We start from the raw sequence: 16,452 nt of genomic DNA on the forward strand, positions 1-16,452 counted from the left end.
GGAGAGGGAGAGGGAGAGGAGAGAGAGAGCAGAGGGAGAGGAGAGTAAGAGGAAGAGGGAGAAGAGGGAGAGGGAGAGAGAGAGGGAGAGGGAGAGGGAGAGGGAGAGGGAGAGGGAGAGGGAGAATAGAGAGAGTGAGAGGGAGAGGGAGAGGGAGAGGGAGAGGGAGAGGGAGAGGGAGAGGGAGAGCTCGCCCTCCACGCGGCGCACCATTGGGGGCGCTGCGGACTATTAGGCCTCGTCGCACATCGCGCGCATTCTGGATTGTCTTATTTATCTGAGGTTAAAATATCCATTTGAAAATGCTTGCCACATCTCGGGGATGGCGACGCCAATTCAGCCATCCTGAGATGCAGCGCCCTCCGGCCAGCATCTCAGGATGTAATGGCTCAATCAGGGATGTCGTGGACATCTTTGGTTGCCTTGAGCATCCCAAGATGCACGAAGCAATTCAAGATGCATGAAGCAATTCAGGATGCGCGCGCATCCTGAATTGCTTCATGCATCTTGGGATGCTCGAGGCAATCTCAATTAAAATGGAGATCGTATCGGGCAATTTGAGATGCCGGAGCATTTCAAATTGCGGGTTCCCCGCCCCTGACGAATGGCCCCCGCGCGGCGCGCGCCACGCGTCAGCGGTCAGGGGCGGCGCGTGCGGCGACCCCCCCAAAGAGTATCTACACCTAGATGCCAAACGCCATCTAGGATGCGTTTTCCCATCTAAGGACACCGGGTGTCTCCACTATGATTCGGTTCTCCAAGAAGATTTAATCCATCTTTAGATGGTGCCCCGGCCCGCGCCCCCGCGTCTTTTGATAGCGCGTGACATCTCAGTACTCAGATACTGCAGTCGTCTCTTTAGACGCACAAGTGTGCCGAGATGATACCCTCATCTTGGGTTAGTCCATGCATCCCAGGATAGAATGTGGCATCTGAGGATGCGCAATGGCCAATGCATATCTCACAGCCGGCACCAACTTGATTCCCGGATCGGCGTCGTCTCCCCCTCCCCCTATGTGCCGCCACCCCCCTCCAATCCGTAATTCCGTAAAATCGCGCGAAAAGCGCCCTAATCGAGCTGGAGAGCGGCCCAGCCGCATCAAGCACAAGAGCTTCCCCTGGTGCTGCCCAAAGTGCTTCCAAAAGGGGAAGGCGGCACTATCCAAGCACCTCGCTGCGCCTGCGCCGGCCCCGACCAAGAAGCGCAGCCGGCGCTGAGTCTCGCTGACCCCTCCCACCGTGTGGGCCGCCCGTCTGCTGCGCGTGCTGGCGTGCAGACAGCGCGTTGCGGGAGCATTATAGAGAGGCCAGCCTTCGTCTTCTCAGCGTGTCGCGAGTGCTGTGTCTCTGCCTGCCTGGTAGCTGGGTGTGGTGGGGGACTCTCTGGTGGCTTTTGGTTACAAATTTACGGATTTACGGATTTACGGATCCACCCCCCTCCCTCCCCGTCCCGCGGCCCGGCGCCGTGAGAGACGCCGATCTAGGAATCAAGTTGGTGCCGGACGACTGCGCCCAGCGCCCTGCGCCGGAGCGCGCCTCGGCCTCTAGCCCCTCGAGCACGGGCGCGCAGGGACACACACTTTCACTTTGTTTTGATAGGGATCAATGGAATTGATATACGTCTACGACTCCGCCCACTCCAGCTCGGCCGCCGCGCCGGCCGCTCTCGCCAGCGCGTCCGCGTCGCGCAGCCCCATCGTCGCGCACCGCGCGAGCACCCCATTCGCGTGCGCGAGCCCCACGACGGAGACGACGCGCACCGGCCCCTCACCCGCCGGCTCGCCTCCCTCCGAGAGCTCCTCCCGGCCGGGCAGGTCCAGCCGCGCGAAGTCGAGGTCCGCCTCGCTCCCCTCCGCCACTCGCCCGGCGAGGTAGCCTCCCGCCGCGGGCGCGAGCGACCCCGCGTCCACCACCAGCGGCTCCTCGCCGCGGATCCAAACCTCAACCCGCCGGTCCCCGCTCACCGGACGCCTCCCCGCCACGGCACGCACCACCCGCGCCCTCCGCGCTACCGGCAGCAGGAGCACGTCCGCCACGCGCTCGCCTCCGCCCTCCGCCTCCGCCTCCGCCTCCGCCTCCGCCACCCGGCCGGCGTCGGCCGGGCCGGCGGGCGTGTGGACGCGGTTGAGGGCGAAGACGCAGCCGAAGCTCACGTTGATCAGCCTGGGGGGCGCGGGGAGGCGGCCGGGGCAGGCTTGCAGGGCGGTGCAGAGGGCGGTGCAGAGGGCTGGGCCAGATGCGCGTGCGCGAACTGCGTGCGTGCGTGTGGGTGTTGTGAGGAGAGAGAGGGGAGGGGCGCGCCTCGAAGGGTCGTCGGACGCCGCGTTGGGGGCGGGCGTCTCGGCCGGCGCATTCGCAGCGGCGAGCGCGTCGAGGAGAGCGAGCCAGCGCGGCTCAAAGAGGGAGAGGCGCCTGCGAGCAGGTGGGGAGCAGGTGGGGGCTTGCGAGTTGCGAGAGGCCGCGGGGGGGGGCGCAGAGCGGCACGGGTGCGGAGGGCGAGGGAGGCGCCTCTCCTCGCCGAGCCGGAGGGGCCTGAGGGAGGGTCAGGGTCAGGGTCAGGGTCAGGGCTCGGGTCAGGTCGCGGCGGTGGGCGGGTCTCGGAACGAGGAGTTGGGGCAGATGGAGTTTGGGCAGACTGCCGATAGAGGCGAGAGGAAGGGCTCTCCGTCGCTGCCGCATCTCGGCCGCATCTCCGCTGCCTCTCGCCTCTTGAGCGTGAAGAATGGGATCGTGCCGCGCGGGTGCGGAGGCGCGCGGGCGAGGGCGGCGGGGTCGGTCGCAAAGGTGTACGAGCGGCGCAGCAGCCTCCCGCTCCGCAGCCCGCGCGCGAGCTCGAGGCCACGGAGGGTGGAGGCTGAGAGAGCCTCATCACGCCGCAGGAGCAGCACGTCCCACACCCGCGCCTGCTCACAGCGAGACGGGCTGACGAGGCGCTGCTCGCGCCTCGGGCAGAGGCGCCTCCGGCACCCGCACCGCAAGCGCGAGCGCGGCGGCGTCGGCGAGCGCCTCCGCCGCGGTGGCGAGGGCGGCGAGCCAATCGGCGTCTGCGCCCACGCTCGCGGAGGCGGCCACCGGCATGGTGAAGGCGGCGACGGCGCCGAGCAGCACCGTCCACCACGCGCCCGCGAGCAGCGGCAGCAGCTTCGCCGGGTCGTCTCGCAGGCTCCCGACCACCGAGGCGGGCTGCAGCAGCCGGAGCGTGCGCTCGGGGCGGGAGCCGCGGAGGGCGAGGGAGAGGGCGCGGCGGACTCGGCCGGTGTCGGCGAGCGGGCCGGCCGCGCGCAGCGCCGCGGCGGTGTCGCGCGCCTTGACGTCGCCCAGCACCATCGGCACGCCAATGTCTCTCGCGGCCTTGGCGGCCGCGGCGAAGTCGGCGCCGTAGCGCCGCTCGGCGGTGCCAGGCGCGGACAGGAGGAGCCGCTCGAGGCGCTCCGGGTCGAGCTCGAGCACGACGACGTCAGGCCTCGCCGCGGTGATGACGGCCTCGACCTCGGCGGCGGATTGGCAAGGCGTGTGCGCCGTGCCGACCACGAGGAGCTCGCTGCTCGGCGTCGCGGCGAGGCCGACGCAGGGTAGGTTCGTGCTGGAAATAGGCGTGCGAGGCGCGAGGGTGCCTGCGGCGTAGAGCAAGGCGTGCATCGCACTTTCGCACCAACGCAAAGAAGTCGCGCACCAACCTGCACTCAAGTGCTCCAAGTGCACCTGAAATTGCGGTTGATAACTGCACTCCAAGTGCTCCAAGTGCGGAGGCAGCGCGCTCTCTCGGGACGCTCGCGTGGGGCCATAATCACGGACGCGAGGTGGTTGAGGGGTGAAGGGGTCTGTCAACCACTTGGTTGAGGGTTGTGAGGCCTCTGTCAAGAGAAAGAAGAGAAAGGCGAGGAACAGCTTGCTTGGCTCGCTCGGACTGACTGGTCACCAAGACGCGGTATGGGGGTGGACGACAGAAGAGGACGACTCCACCCCCATACAGAAGAGGACGACACACGCGCGAGCGACACACACAGACACACAAACTCACAAGACACTCAGCCAGCTTGGGCTGCCGCCACACATCCCGAGTGGAGCGTACGGCACTACCGCTACTCAGGGCCACGCCCCCCCCCCCCCCCCTGTCGCCCCCGCCAGAGTCAGCACCCACGGTGCCAAGGGCACAAACAACAGCAGAAACAACACAAACAGGCGACAGGGGACGCCACGTGTGAGGCTAGAGCAGACTGCTCCACCCTATAGGCTCCGCCTCTAGCAACGTCTCGCCGGCCGCAAGGCACGGACGAGATCACGTGCGCGTGTGTGTGGGTTCGTGAGTGTGAGGTGTCTTTGGACGCTCTTCTCACAGGCCAGCAACCAGTTGCTAGCCTTACACTCGCATTTCATGATTGACGACAGTGAATATGATGAATCTATAGCACCAGACCTGGCTGGCTGGTGCGCGAGCAGAGAAGAGAGAGCGATGTGAGTTAGGAAATAGGACATGCAAATGGCAATATTGTATATATGTATGTGTGTTCTTTGTTTCTGTGCCAAGTGCATGTGCATGTATGTGTGTTCTTTCTGGGTTCTGAATGCGTTTTGTTGTTTGATTGATCTTTCTGTGTCAACCCAAATTTGGGTTGACAGTTGAGGAAATCGGCCTCAAACCACCGCTCTGACACAAAGTGGTAGACTTGTTTGGTATAGCTAAAAAGCTCTCTCTCCGCTCTGAGCGACGGCGCGAGGAAACAGACCGCAAACGGAAAAATCTTTTGTACGGTCCCGTGTCCAAAAGAAAGAAAGAAAGGCAAGAACCCAAGGGAGGGATGGGAGGATGGTACGCCGCCAACACACAGGGATTTAAGGAGAGGAGTGTGGTGCTAGCCGTGCGCCTAGTGTCGTGCGAGCCGAGGGCGAGTGGTAAAATTCTTTTGAACGGCATACTCGGGGGGGAGGGTGGTGGGCGGCGACCGCCGCATACCGTCCTATGGCGGCGAGTTTCGCTACGCAGGGAGGACAAAGGACGTCGACCTGCAGGCTGCTGCTGTTCGAGTCGTTCGGTGGGTTCGGGAAGGGGGTCGGCGAGATCCTCTGGATTGCAGTCTGGAAGGCGGCGAACGTGCTGCAGAACAAACTGACACGGGCCCAGTACCTCGATGCGGTGACTTGGACCACCAAGAACTGGCCAGCTAGGGCTGCAGAAGCAGCGTATCTCAGTCTCGTTCTTCACACGGCCATCGCAGAGCAGATTGTGAATGAGCTTGCCTGTGGCGGGGGCGGGCGGGTGCACGGAGCTAAGTGCCTCGCCGCCCTCGCAGGAGTCGCTTACAGTTCCGGACGGGCATTAAGAACGCACAGGTTCTTCGCCCAGCCTCAGGTTCTTAGCTAAGTCGGCGGTCCGTCGGGGGCCGAGCCTCAGGTTCTTAACCGGGTGGATGGTTTTTTAAACCGTTTCGGCTTCGATTAAAAATCAATAAATGGGTCTTAAAACAGTTTGGAAGTTTGGAACAGTAAGTTCGCGCATGGCGTGACAAGAGAGTCATTCGCTGCCGTGAGCTGCCCCTGCGGCTGCGGCCGCGGGGGCAGGGGCGCCGGCTGCAGGCGTTGGCCCAGCCTCAGGTTCTTAGGGAGTTCTTAGGGATCCGGCCGAAATATGAGCCTCAGGTTCTTAACGTTAGAGGTTCTTAATGCCCGTCCGGAACTGTAGGCGGCTCCCGTGGTGTACCTGCGTTAGTGCCAGTGCGCGCCAGTCCCGTGCGCGTGCCCAGTTGTCGAGTGCGAGGGAGTTTCGTTGTAAAATTCTTTTGGAGTTGTTTTTTGTTTAAATTTTGACCGCGCAAGACAAAGGGTGGCTAAGGGCTCTGCCCGCAAGGCGCCCGCGTCGCTGACGCGATACCATTGACTAATCCCGGAATCACACCCACACGACCAAATAGCGAAAATCCGAATACCGTGCAAAAACCACGCAAATTGAGCAGAAGAACGTCGTAACAAGTTTGGCAAACGCTAAACATGGGCGATCCAGCGCTTCCTTGTCGATTGGACGGACGAATGATCGCGGAAAAGCGGGACCGCATCGCGACATCGGGGGTTCAGCATATGCTCTGAGGTCACAGTATGGGTTCGGGACTTGTTCACAGCAGTGTGAAGGTAGGGGACGGGAAAAAGAAACTCCGGAGCACCAGTATGGATTTCTTTTTCGGCGGCCAATCCAGGCTGGATTTCTTCTTCGCGGCGAGGTGGGGGATGGAAAAAGAAAAGCCGGGGGCGACGTGCAATTGAGAGTGGGCGCGCGAGCAATCCCACTGAGATTGCACGACGGGCAGTTGATTGATGTGGTCTGCATCCCGGGCACCCCCTTGTTGAGGAGACCGAGCACGTAGCCGCGGTCGACACGCTCGCGCTGGATCGCCGGCGGCGTGTGCTTGTAGTGCAGGCCGCGGAGCTCGAGTCCGGCGGGGATAAGGGCCGGCTAAATTACAAGGTGCTTGGCGAGCTGAAGGGGGACGAGCCTGCTCGGCCTGCCATGCGCGCGCGCGCGGCGCGCCTCGCCCGAGCGCAGCCACCTGCGGACCTGGCCAGCCTGTTCCTGGCTCGTGCCCAGCCTCTCCTTCCGCTGCCGCCGGCCTCGCAGTCCCGCCTGCCATCACGCTGCAGAGCCTGCGTAGACGCCACAGACGCCAATTCTGCAGCCCACAGCCCTGGCAACTGAGGGCGAGGGCCAGCAGTATACGACGACGACGGCATCTCACACCCCGCGCTGGCCAGCGCCATCAGCCCCTCACGGCCCGGCCCAACCTCCCTTCGGGCCTCGCCTCTAGTGCCTCCAATCAAGTCGCACCTCTCTTCTTCAGCGAATGCAGCGGCAGCACCACGTCAGAGGCCGGGCTGACTGGCAGACCTGCATGCCCAGCCATGCCCCCCACTCCCCACCCGCTTGGATCGATCAGCTGACAGCTCCACCAGCTCCCACCACCGCGTGTCGTGTCATGAAGCAGATAGCGATAGACAAAGCGAAAGCATGAACCATCGAAAGGTCTGATCTCCAAAAAGAGCTCCCGCCGGGCTGGCGGCTGCGCGCGCCCGCGCCCCGCCCCTTTTGCGCAGCAACCCTTAAATTTCATGGCCCTCAAAAATCGGGTCGGAGCCTACGGCGCAGAGGGGCCCCCGGAGGGATGCTCAACCGCGCTTGGAGCACTTGGAGTGCAGACATTAACCGCACATCCAGGGCCAGGGAGCTAAGAAGCGCACCCAGCGGGCCGGATGATTGGCATCGGGTTGCGGGCAAGAGAACCCTAGCCCCGGAGTGCGCGTTCGCAGGGAAAGGGCCGTAAAGTAAACACGGGTCTCCGAGGGTTAGTCCGCGCTCCAGGTTTCCCCTAGCAGCGGAGCGCCCCCTCTACTCGGAGCTAATAAACACCAGACACGCACACGACGTACATCCTCACTCGACGTCACCCCTCGGGGCTTCTCCGTTCGGCCTCCCCCCCTCGGTCCGGAGGAGCCCTCCTATCCTCTCGGTCCTCCCTCCACTCGCTTTCCGCTGGTTGGGTTGGGCAACGGATGCGGGGCCCGGCTCCCCCTCCTAGCCTTTTTCGGCCGCGGCCCCGCCGCCGTCTCGCCCGCTCTGCCTGCTCCTGTTGACTCCGCCTCCGGCGATCCCGTGCCCGACTCCTCGGGCGGGCGAGGGCGGCGGCATTGGATCGCCACGCCGCCCCTCCCCGGGAGGTGGGGCCTGCTTCTCTTCGGTCGAGGAATCGCGCCCGCCCCCGCGGTCTCTCTATCGTCCTCGGCTCGTCCGTGCGTCCCGACTCCACTCGCAGAGGCCGCGTCAGCTCATCTCTCGCCTCCTCCGACGACTGACCCCTCGCAAAAAAAGCGCTTTTGGACGGCGAACTTCGACAAGGAGCGACCAGCGAAGGAGGCCCAGCGGCCATGGACTCGTCCCCGGACTCCACGCCGACCACGGCGTCGGCCATGGAGTCGGCCTCGCTCTCCAGCGGCAAGGAGCCGGCCGCGCGCGGCCGGCACTTCTTTCTGGCCACCGGCGACCCGTCCGACGGCCTTTACTCGGCGGTTTGGATCCTCGTCACGATCGCGTTCTGCGGGCTGTCCGCGGGCTTGGGCGGCGCGACCAACGGGTGGGAGCTGGGTCTGTACGCGCCGCTGTTCTCGCATGCCGTCCAGTGGCTTGTCTGCACTCTGCACGCGTTTCCGTACCAGACCGAGGTGATGGAGTGACTAGGTGATGGAGCCGTAACCATCATGGAGTGACACGTACGACTCGACACGTAGGTGTACTACGACTTGACGGGCTCCATCACGTATGCGCTCCTCGCCGTGGGCACCCTCAGCATCACGGCTGGGCGCACGCGGAGCGTGCACGCGAGGCAGCTGCTCGCGACAGCCTTTGTGCTCGTCTGGTGCACCAGGCTCGGCTCCTTCCTCTTCCAGCGTATCCGCCGCGACAGCAAAGATGGCCGCTTCGACTCGCTCAAGCCGTACTTCGTCGCCTTCTTCGGGACGTGGAACATCCAGGGTGCGTGGTGCTTCCTGACCGGGCTCGCCGTGTGGGCGGCCAACGCCCGCGACCCGGCGGAGCAGCCTGCGTTTGGCTGGCTCGACGGCGTCGGCGTCTGCGTCTGGTGCGTCGGCTTCGGGATCGAGGTGGTCGCCGACCGCCAAAAGGCGGCGTGGCGCGCGCTGCCGTCGTCCAAGGGGCGGTACATCGACGTCGGCCTGTGGCGCTACTCGCGCCACCCAAACTACTTTGGGGAGTGGCTGCTCTGGACGGGGCAGTTTGTGCTGTGTGCGAGCGCATTCGGCAGCGGCGACGCGACGGGCGCGTTCGTCGGCGCGGGCTTCCTGAGCGCCGCTTCGCCCGTCTTCGTCTACCTGCTGCTCAACTACGTCTCGGGCGTCCCGCTGCTCGAGAAGCGGAGCGACGAGCGGTGGGGCGGCGAGCAGGTGTACCTCGCGTACAAGCGGGAGACGTATGTCTTCTTCCTGCTGCCCACGCGGCGGACCGAGGCGAGCCGCCCGCTCCTCTGAGGGGGGTTGGCGTAGGTGGGTGACGCGGCTGGCGTGCAGGTGTATGGCGGCGTACAGGTGAGGCAGCGGCGGAGGTGTAGTCTGCACAGCGCACGGTGGTGGTCGTGAGGAGGAGTGCCTGAGCTGGTGGACCGTGTACGTGTACGATGTGCGGCCTTCGTTGTTTTTTCTTCAGCGTTTCGCCCGTTGGGCCCAAACCTGCATACCTGGCGAGTCCGACTTGGAGCACTTGAGTCTTGTAGACAGACCACGCCTCACTTTTTAGCTTTATTTCACATCGCGCACTGCACTGCTGAAGCCGCCACAGGCAAGCTTGTGCTGTGAATCCCGCGGAAAAGAATTTGCCTGCCATGAAGCACTCGACGAGCCTGTCAAGCCTTCCTCCGGACCTCCTCTCCTGCATCCTCGGCAACCTCGGACTCTGTGACCTGTACGCATGCGCCAAACTCTCACGCGCTCTGCGGCATTCGGCCAACGTCCGGCGAGACGCGTTGAGGCTGCTTGAGCCGTTTTCGTCCTTCGGCACACGCGGCAGTGGTCGGAGTCACCTGCACCACGCGAGCGCCCTGGCGCTTGCCGACGGCGATGGCTCCCTCCTCATCGGCGAGAAGGACCGCTTGCGGGTCGTCTGCCCCGACGGCGCGACCTTGGGCCTTTGGCAGGCGAGGAACGAGGGCGTGGAGTGGCTCTTTGCCACTCCGGAACGGCCCGTGTTGATGGCTCCCGGCGTGCTGATGCCAAACCCACGCGGCTCCACCGGCCCGTGCGGACTGGCCCTCCTGGCTTCCGGCGGCTCAGGCGGAGGCATGCCCTCGCGCTGGCCCGCCGGGCCGGAGCAGCACCTGTTTGTGAGCGACGCGGGCGCGGATCGAGTCTATAAGCTCCGACGCTGCGTGAGTGCTGCCGACGCCACCGTCGCTTGGGCGCTCGTGGGCAGTGTCGGCGGCTTTGGGGACCGACGGGACGCCTCTCGGGGCCTTCCCTGAAGCTTCGCAGAACCTTGCCTCTAGGCGGCTTCGGCACCGGCGAGGGGCGCCTCATGAGCCCGGGTGCGCTGGCGCTCGGCGAGGGTGACTCCACACTGCTCTACGTCGCAGAGGGCCACGCGGTGTCCGCCTTCGACGCCGGCACGCTCGCCTTCCGGTTCCGCTTCGGCCGCGACGCGGGCACCACGCCGCGCGGCGGCGCCGCTGCCGGCCATCTCAAGTCGCCCGACGGGCTGGTCGAGCACGGCGGAGAGGTGTATGTCGCGGACATGCTCAACCACCGCGTCCAGGTCTTCTCCGCCTCGGACGGACTCTTCCGCCGCTCCTTCGGGCGGCGGGGCAGCCGGCCGGGAGAGTACCGCCGGCCTTCCGCCGTCGCCGTCTGCAGGGGCCGCCTCCTCGTCGCCGAGTTCACGGGCAAGCGGGTGCAGGCCGTCTCGCCCGCCGACGGCACCCCGCTGCAGCTCCTCTGCCTGCATGCAGGGCCCGCGAGCGCGGCGATCCGGCTCGGCCCCTTCCTCGTCGACGAAAAGCGAGGGCGAGTCGTGGCGCCCGCGGCGGCGCCCGCCGCGCCGCTGCAGGTGTTCCACTTCGTGCCCCCCGTCGTGCGTGGTCCTCGGTGATGATGATGTGATCTTCGAAAAGAAGCACAAAATTGGGAGACGGACAGCGTCCCACGCATGTTTCCTTTTATCGCGACGGAGCTTCGGTCAGGGGACCACCGACCACCTCTCGAGGGGACCACACAGCAGGGCGGGGGACACATGTCCCTAAAAATCCCATCTCGTCTCAGAGTTTGTGACCGTTTTTATTTATTTATCGGTCAATTCGAGATAAAATTCTTGTATGTCAGTGCCCCAGTGCGCGCCAGTCCCGTGCCCAGTGTCGTGCGAGGGAGTTAATTTGTAAAATTCTTTTCGTGCTTACACCGGAGTCGCTTAGGCGGCTCCGGTGGTTTGCCTGTGATAGTGCTACCTAGGTAGGAGCACGCGCCAGTCCGCACCTGTGTCGAGCCTGAAAGAAAGAAAACAGACAAGCCAAGGGAGGGATGGGAGGACGGTGTCGAGCCGAATAAATAAATAAAACGCTAAACGGACATCCCAAGCTACCGACTATGGAGGACCCGTCGCCAGACGACGCAGGGCAGAAGACGGTGAGGCGCAGCAGACGCGCAGGGCGAGACGAGGGAGGGAGCAGGACTTTGCGGAGATCAGCAGGAGGATGTACGAAGAGATTAGGAGCAGCAGGGACCCGAGGGACCATGTGGAAGACGGCTAGTGCTAGCCCCCCATCGGGAGGACGACCCCGGCTAGTCGCCGACCACACCCACAAAGAAACTTACAAAGAACCCTGCACAAAGATCGCAAGGGCGGGGGCCTGTTCCTTTTTACCCATCTCACAGTCTAGAGAGGTGTCCGTTTTTATTTATTTATCCCAAGCTAGGGCTGGGTCGAGGACAGACACGTCCCCCCAACCTTTGCAGGATTTTGCAAAAGCGAGGGGGGAGGGCGCATCGCCGCGCGGAGAGGGCTGGGCACAGGGCACAGGGGATCTCTCTCGCATAGGATACACACTCGGCGGCACGAGGGCAGGGCTGGGCGTCCTATTTGTGCTCCCCCCTGGATGGACCCCTGGCTCGTTGGCACTATCCATATAAAAATAGAAAACCTCCAGAAAGAAAGAAAGAAAACAGACAACCCAAGGGAGGGATGGGAGGACGGCACGCCGCCACCACACAGGGATTTTAAGGAGAGGTGTGTGGTGCGAAAAATGGTGATAGCCATGTTAAATTCTTTTCGCTGGTAAAATTCTTTTTCTAGCGGCGCCCGCATGCTGAGTACAGCTCCAGGAGGCCTCGCCGGAATCCCGCTGCGAAGTGTGCTGCGCGGTGCGTGCTGCCGCCCGAGGTACTTGAACCGTCCGGCATGTCGTGGCGCGACGACGATCCGATCGGCTTCGCGTACATCCTCTGCCTTGGCGTCACCGTCGGCCTTCAGCTCGCATGCTTCGCCGTCGCGGCGGCGCTTCAGTTCGACAAGATCACGGATCTGGCGGGCAGCCTGAACTTTGTCGTGCTGGCCGTGCTGACGCTGCTCCTTGCGGAGGACATTGGCGCGCGCCAGATTGTTGTGAGCTGCCTCGTGGCCGTCTCGCGGACAGAGCTCGCCGCCTTCCTGCTCTACCGCGTGCTTCAGCGCGGCAAGGACGCCAGGTTCGACACCGTGAGGGAGCGGCCGCTCGTCTTCCTGATCTTCTGGGTCTGGCAAATGCTCTGGGTGTTCGTCGTTTCATCTTCGGTCATCTTCATCAATTCAGCGGGCCACCTCGCCTCGCCCACCCTTTCGGCGGCGGATTACGTCGGTTGGGCTCTCTTTGGCTTGGGCTTTGCGGTTCAGGTCGTCGCAGACGTGCAAAAGTATCTCTTCCGGGCAGACCAGGCCAACCGCCGTCGTGTGTGCGACCGCGGGCTGTGGCGCTTCTCCCGCCACCCCAACTTCTGCGGCGAGGTGCTGCTGTGGATAGGCGTCTACGTGGCAGGGGCGCCGGTCTTTCGTGCCGCTCCCGCCGGCTGGTGGACGGTCGCCTCTCCTCTCTTCACGCTCGCGGTGTTAACGCTCTTCACGGGAATCCCGCAAGCAGAGGGGCAGAACGCGGTGCGATGGTACGATGGCGGCGAGGCGCAGGCGCAGTACGAGGTCTACTTTGAGAGGACGCCACCACTGTGGCTGCTGCCGCCACAGCTGTACCGGCTGCTGCCGCGTCGCGCCAAGCTGCTGCTCTGCTGCGAGCTCCCTCTGTACGCGTACCGTCCCTCGAGCGAGCCGGTCGGAGGACGGTCGGCGAGCAGTGGTCTGGGGGAGCCGTTGTCCGCTCCCGACACGGAGGGCACGGACCACAGTTAAGAGCAGGTTCGTCGCACTCTCGTCTCTCTCCAGACTGTCTCTGTGCACACAACAAACAATCATATTTATTTGAACTCTTAACAATAACATGCGAATTGACGGTACACGTACAATAATGGACCTAGAAATCTTGAGAACTGGGGTTGCTCTCACAATGCCGATTGGGATTGCCGTGCACGCATCTCTCAAGCGTCAAGGCTCTACTGTGCCCCCAGACCTCACCATGAGGATGTCCGGCGGCTGCGAACGCATCACCCGTGCGCGGCGGACGAGGAGATACACGAGCAGGATGGTCAGCGGGACGGCCACCCCCAGCCCAACGCCGAGCGCAACAGCGAGGTCGGTGTCGTCATCGTCGAACAAGCCTAAGCGCGGAGGAGGACTTGGTTAGCCCGTTCTCGGCATTCCAAGGCTCGAAGTGGGTGGCCGGGCTGCGCGAACGAACCCCAGTCGTCGTCGTCCCCTCCCCCGCCTCCCCCACTGCTCTCGTCGTCGTCGACTCCTCCAGACGCGCCGCTGCTCCCGTCCACAAACTCTCTGTACTTTTCGCTCGGCAACGCGCCGCTTTGATGGGTCCCCTGCATTGCGTTCCCGATGGCACCCAGCCATGGGCCCCGTGTCGCAACAATAGCTTGCAGGACGGCGCCTGCGCCCTGCGACCAAACGTCCTGGCCGTAATGGGGGACACTCGGCTCCAGATTGTCCCCACACACAAAGTCCACTGCCACCCCTGCCTCCTGCAGCTCTCCGAACGCCCCGTTACCGAGCGCAATCACAAACGGGTGAGAAGCTGCCGCGGCCTCGCTGCGTATGTCATCGGCTGAAGTGTAGCGGGCGCTTTCAACACCCATTGCTGACGACCTGTGGGAGATGCCCTCGTACCGGCTAGCGATTCCTGAGTTCGATCTCTCTCCGGGGCTCTGGTAGACGAGCACACGCAGGACCGAGGCGAGATCCTCCGGCATTTCTCCGGGCGCAGCGCTACCGGACAGCTGGCTGATGCCGCTCCCCATGGGGGCCAGGCCACACTGGCGCCCCATGATGAAGTTGTGCGGTCCGACGTACGATAAAATGCGCGGGTTGTGGTAGCCATCGGTGTTCGCGGTCACGATTGGCACCGTCGGCCGCTGGTCGAGGCAGCTCTCGATGGCTGCGTGCACCTCCTCGTACCCCGCGTTGGATTGGTACGGGACCGTCACCACGATTGCATCGGACAACGCACAAGCCTCTTCTATGGCAGCGGCGTGAGCAGTCGGATCGTACCCCGTGGAGTTCCAGCGCACGGTAAATTCTTCGGCGGCGGACCGTGCCGCCTGCTCCCACTTAGCCCAAAACTCCGTTGTGCCCGGGTAGGCATGCGTGATCACGGATAGCGTGGGCGCACATGGCAGCGGCGCGTATGGCTGCACTCTGCTGTGGCTAGCGAAGAGCTCACCACTCTCAGTTGAGACGACACCGACCGCATCGACCGAGCCAAGCGATGCGTACAGCAGCCCGGTGGCTTGGAGGCCCTGCGCGTAGACAGTCTGCCCGTAGTAGGCAAGCTCCCCGCGGTCCTATTGTAGAGAAAGGTGTCAGCCTCGGTGTGTGGGTGCGCATCCCGCAAAGAGCGCGGCGGCAGCGTGCGTGCGTGCGTGCGCCTGATCGTCGCCACATTGAAGATCCACACCGACGCCAGCTTTTGTCAGGTTCGCCGCGGCGCCCACACCGAGGGCAATCACGTAGTTGCTCGAGGAGACGGTGCTGGGGTCGCTTGTCACAGAAACTACGCCGCGATCGCCGATGGCGTCCACAATGCCTTTCTTCCTCTGCTCGATTCCGTAGTTGGACAGCTCTTCCGGCTGCCAGTAAATCTCGACGGGCTTGGTGGGGGTGGCTCCGGCATCCACCCGGTCGCGGACCGCCGCGTCGAGGTCGTCGCTGAGGGCAATTCGACCGCACACCCCGCCCTGGTCATAGTTGGCTGAGCCAACGTATCCGTCCCACGATGGTTTGAGTCGTCCAGTAAGGAACTTCACCCCAAAGTTGAGAGCGGTGTCGGTGTTGGCGAGAAGGAACTTCAAGTCGGGCCTAGCGGCTGAGCAGCGGTTGATTGCATTGGCGATGGGCTGCCGTTCTTCGGTGGTCGAGTACGGGATGGTCAGCACGACTCCATCGGCCTGCTCGCACGCCTACCGCGAGAGACAGAAGGGTCGTTGTCCAACGTAATATCGACCTATGTCGCACTTGCTACGCCGTACACCTCGTCGATGGCGGTCACGGTCGCTTGAATATCGTACCCCATCATCATGTAGGTTAGGGAGGAGGAGCACGTTGGCAGCGCCTGTGGAACAGCAGGGAAGCGTGAGGAATGGACAGCGCCACTCTCCCCCCCGCAGCGCTGCACGACCTTCGCCGCACCAGCGCCAAACGTCACCCAGAAGGGGTTGTCAGCGTGCCCGTGAACGATGGCGTAAATCCTTGCTGTGATGTCGACGTCAGCACAACATCGGGTGGGATCTGGGTCTCGAGGCATGTGTGTCTCCTAATCGAACCCGGCGGCAACGGTAGGTAGTTTTAGCTTAACGGTCTACCATACCATACACACCACACTTTTAGCTTACTGGGAGAAAGGAGGGGGGGGGAGGGGGTTGCGTTCAGCGCGCATGCAGTAGCAAAATGCGGGGAGACAGACGGGCGGGCGGGTGCCCGGACCGATCGAGGTTCTCGAGGTTCTCGCCCAGTGTCGTGCGAGGGAGTTTTGTTGTAAATTTCTCGAGGTGGATATATATCCTTTGGCCGCGTTGGGTAGCGAGGATTGGTGTGACGCGATCCACGCAGGCGTGTTTTCTGTGACGGCCGACCGTCAGTGCACGGAGTTGCCCCTCCCTTCTCCGACTGCCCCGGCTAGTTCGAGGGTCTCGCGGGAGTGATCCCATGCGTCAAACCCGAGACCTGGCGCGGGTGGGTTGGAGCGGGCTCGCTGCATGCAAGTGCAACAAACAAGGAAGGGCTGTGTAAGTAAGAAGCCGATCCCCGTCAGTTGCTCTGTTTTGTTTTTTCCGCCAGCGGTGTGCCCTCACTCTCTCCGCCACCAAGCCCCGCTGCCCAAAGAGTGAAAAAAGTACAATGTTTGAGTCCGCCGACGCCGCCGCCGGCGAGGAGACGGAGAAGCGGGTCCGCGCTCTGACGGAGAAGGCGGCGCGATCCAAGCTCATCGCCCGCCAGCGGCTTGGCGACCTCACGCAAAAGCATCGGCATGTCTCTCTCGAGCTGCGCCACCTCGAACTGCGTGGGTACCGCGCGGGCGAAAAGCGCGGCCGCGGGGACGATGCGGCGCCGGCTCCGCTGGCGAGCGAGCCGGCCGACGCGACCGCGACCGACGGCGGCGACGGCGGAGGCAAAGCGGCCGACGCCACACCGATGGACACAAAGGAGGAGGGCGACGCCCCGCGGAAGCGAACGCGGCACGCGGGCGACTCGGAGCGATCCGAGGGGGGCGAGGCTGGCTCGAGGGGCCGAGCGGATGGCGAGGCGGGCTCGAGGGAGCACAAGGAGCG

At 63.8% G+C, this 16,452-nt stretch overlaps 4 protein-coding genes across 4 annotated transcripts; 3 read left to right on the plus strand and 1 right to left on the minus strand.

Moving 5' to 3' along the window:
- Positions 1 to 1,622: 1,622 nt before the first annotated feature.
- Positions 1,623 to 3,639, minus strand: EMIHUDRAFT_243429 (hypothetical protein; the record flags this gene model as incomplete). The annotated part of the gene is made up of 5 exons (XM_005771345.1): positions 1,623 to 1,940; positions 2,121 to 2,163; positions 2,320 to 2,412; positions 2,605 to 2,903; positions 3,325 to 3,639. The coding sequence occupies 5 exons, from the start codon at positions 3,637 to 3,639 to the stop codon at positions 1,623 to 1,625; spliced, it is 1,068 nt and encodes a 355-aa protein (XP_005771402.1).
- A 4,251-nt stretch (positions 3,640 to 7,890) lies between these two features.
- EMIHUDRAFT_369734 (hypothetical protein) lies at positions 7,891 to 9,222 on the plus strand. The gene is made up of 2 exons (XM_005771346.1): positions 7,891 to 8,202; positions 8,269 to 9,222. The coding sequence occupies exons 1-2, from the start codon at positions 7,909 to 7,911 to the stop codon at positions 9,022 to 9,024; spliced, it is 1,050 nt and encodes a 349-aa protein (XP_005771403.1). The 5' UTR covers positions 7,891 to 7,908; the 3' UTR covers positions 9,025 to 9,222.
- Positions 9,223 to 9,374: 152 nt separating this feature from the next.
- On the plus strand, positions 9,375 to 10,784 carry EMIHUDRAFT_243433 (hypothetical protein; the record flags this gene model as incomplete). The annotated part of the gene is made up of 3 exons (XM_005771347.1): positions 9,375 to 9,960; positions 10,035 to 10,531; positions 10,725 to 10,784. The coding sequence occupies 3 exons, from the start codon at positions 9,375 to 9,377 to the stop codon at positions 10,782 to 10,784; spliced, it is 1,143 nt and encodes a 380-aa protein (XP_005771404.1).
- A 1,478-nt stretch (positions 10,785 to 12,262) lies between these two features.
- On the plus strand, positions 12,263 to 13,011 carry EMIHUDRAFT_369737 (hypothetical protein). Its single transcript, XM_005771348.1, has one exon. The coding sequence runs from the start codon at positions 12,278 to 12,280 to the stop codon at positions 12,911 to 12,913; it is 636 nt and encodes a 211-aa protein (XP_005771405.1). The 5' UTR covers positions 12,263 to 12,277; the 3' UTR covers positions 12,914 to 13,011.
- The last annotated feature ends 3,441 nt before the right edge of the window (positions 13,012 to 16,452 follow it).

This window comes from Emiliania huxleyi, assembly GCF_000372725.1.
Source record: "Emiliania huxleyi CCMP1516 unplaced genomic scaffold EMIHUscaffold_388, whole genome shotgun sequence".
NCBI classification, from domain to species: Eukaryota; Haptophyta; order Isochrysidales; family Noelaerhabdaceae; genus Emiliania; species Emiliania huxleyi.

Bases quoted from the DNA above. Each gene is read 5' to 3' on its own strand.
- EMIHUDRAFT_369737 (XM_005771348.1), top strand. From the start codon at position 12,278: ATGCTCTGGGTGTTCGTCGTTTCATCTTCGGTCATCTTCATCAATTCA.
- EMIHUDRAFT_369734 (XM_005771346.1), top strand. From the start codon at position 7,909: ATGGACTCGTCCCCGGACTCCACGCCGACCACGGCGTCGGCCATGGAG. The intron at 8,203-8,268 runs GTGATGGAGTGA...CTCGACACGTAG, and splicing joins CGTTTCCGTACCAGACCGAG to GTGTACTACGACTTGACGGG.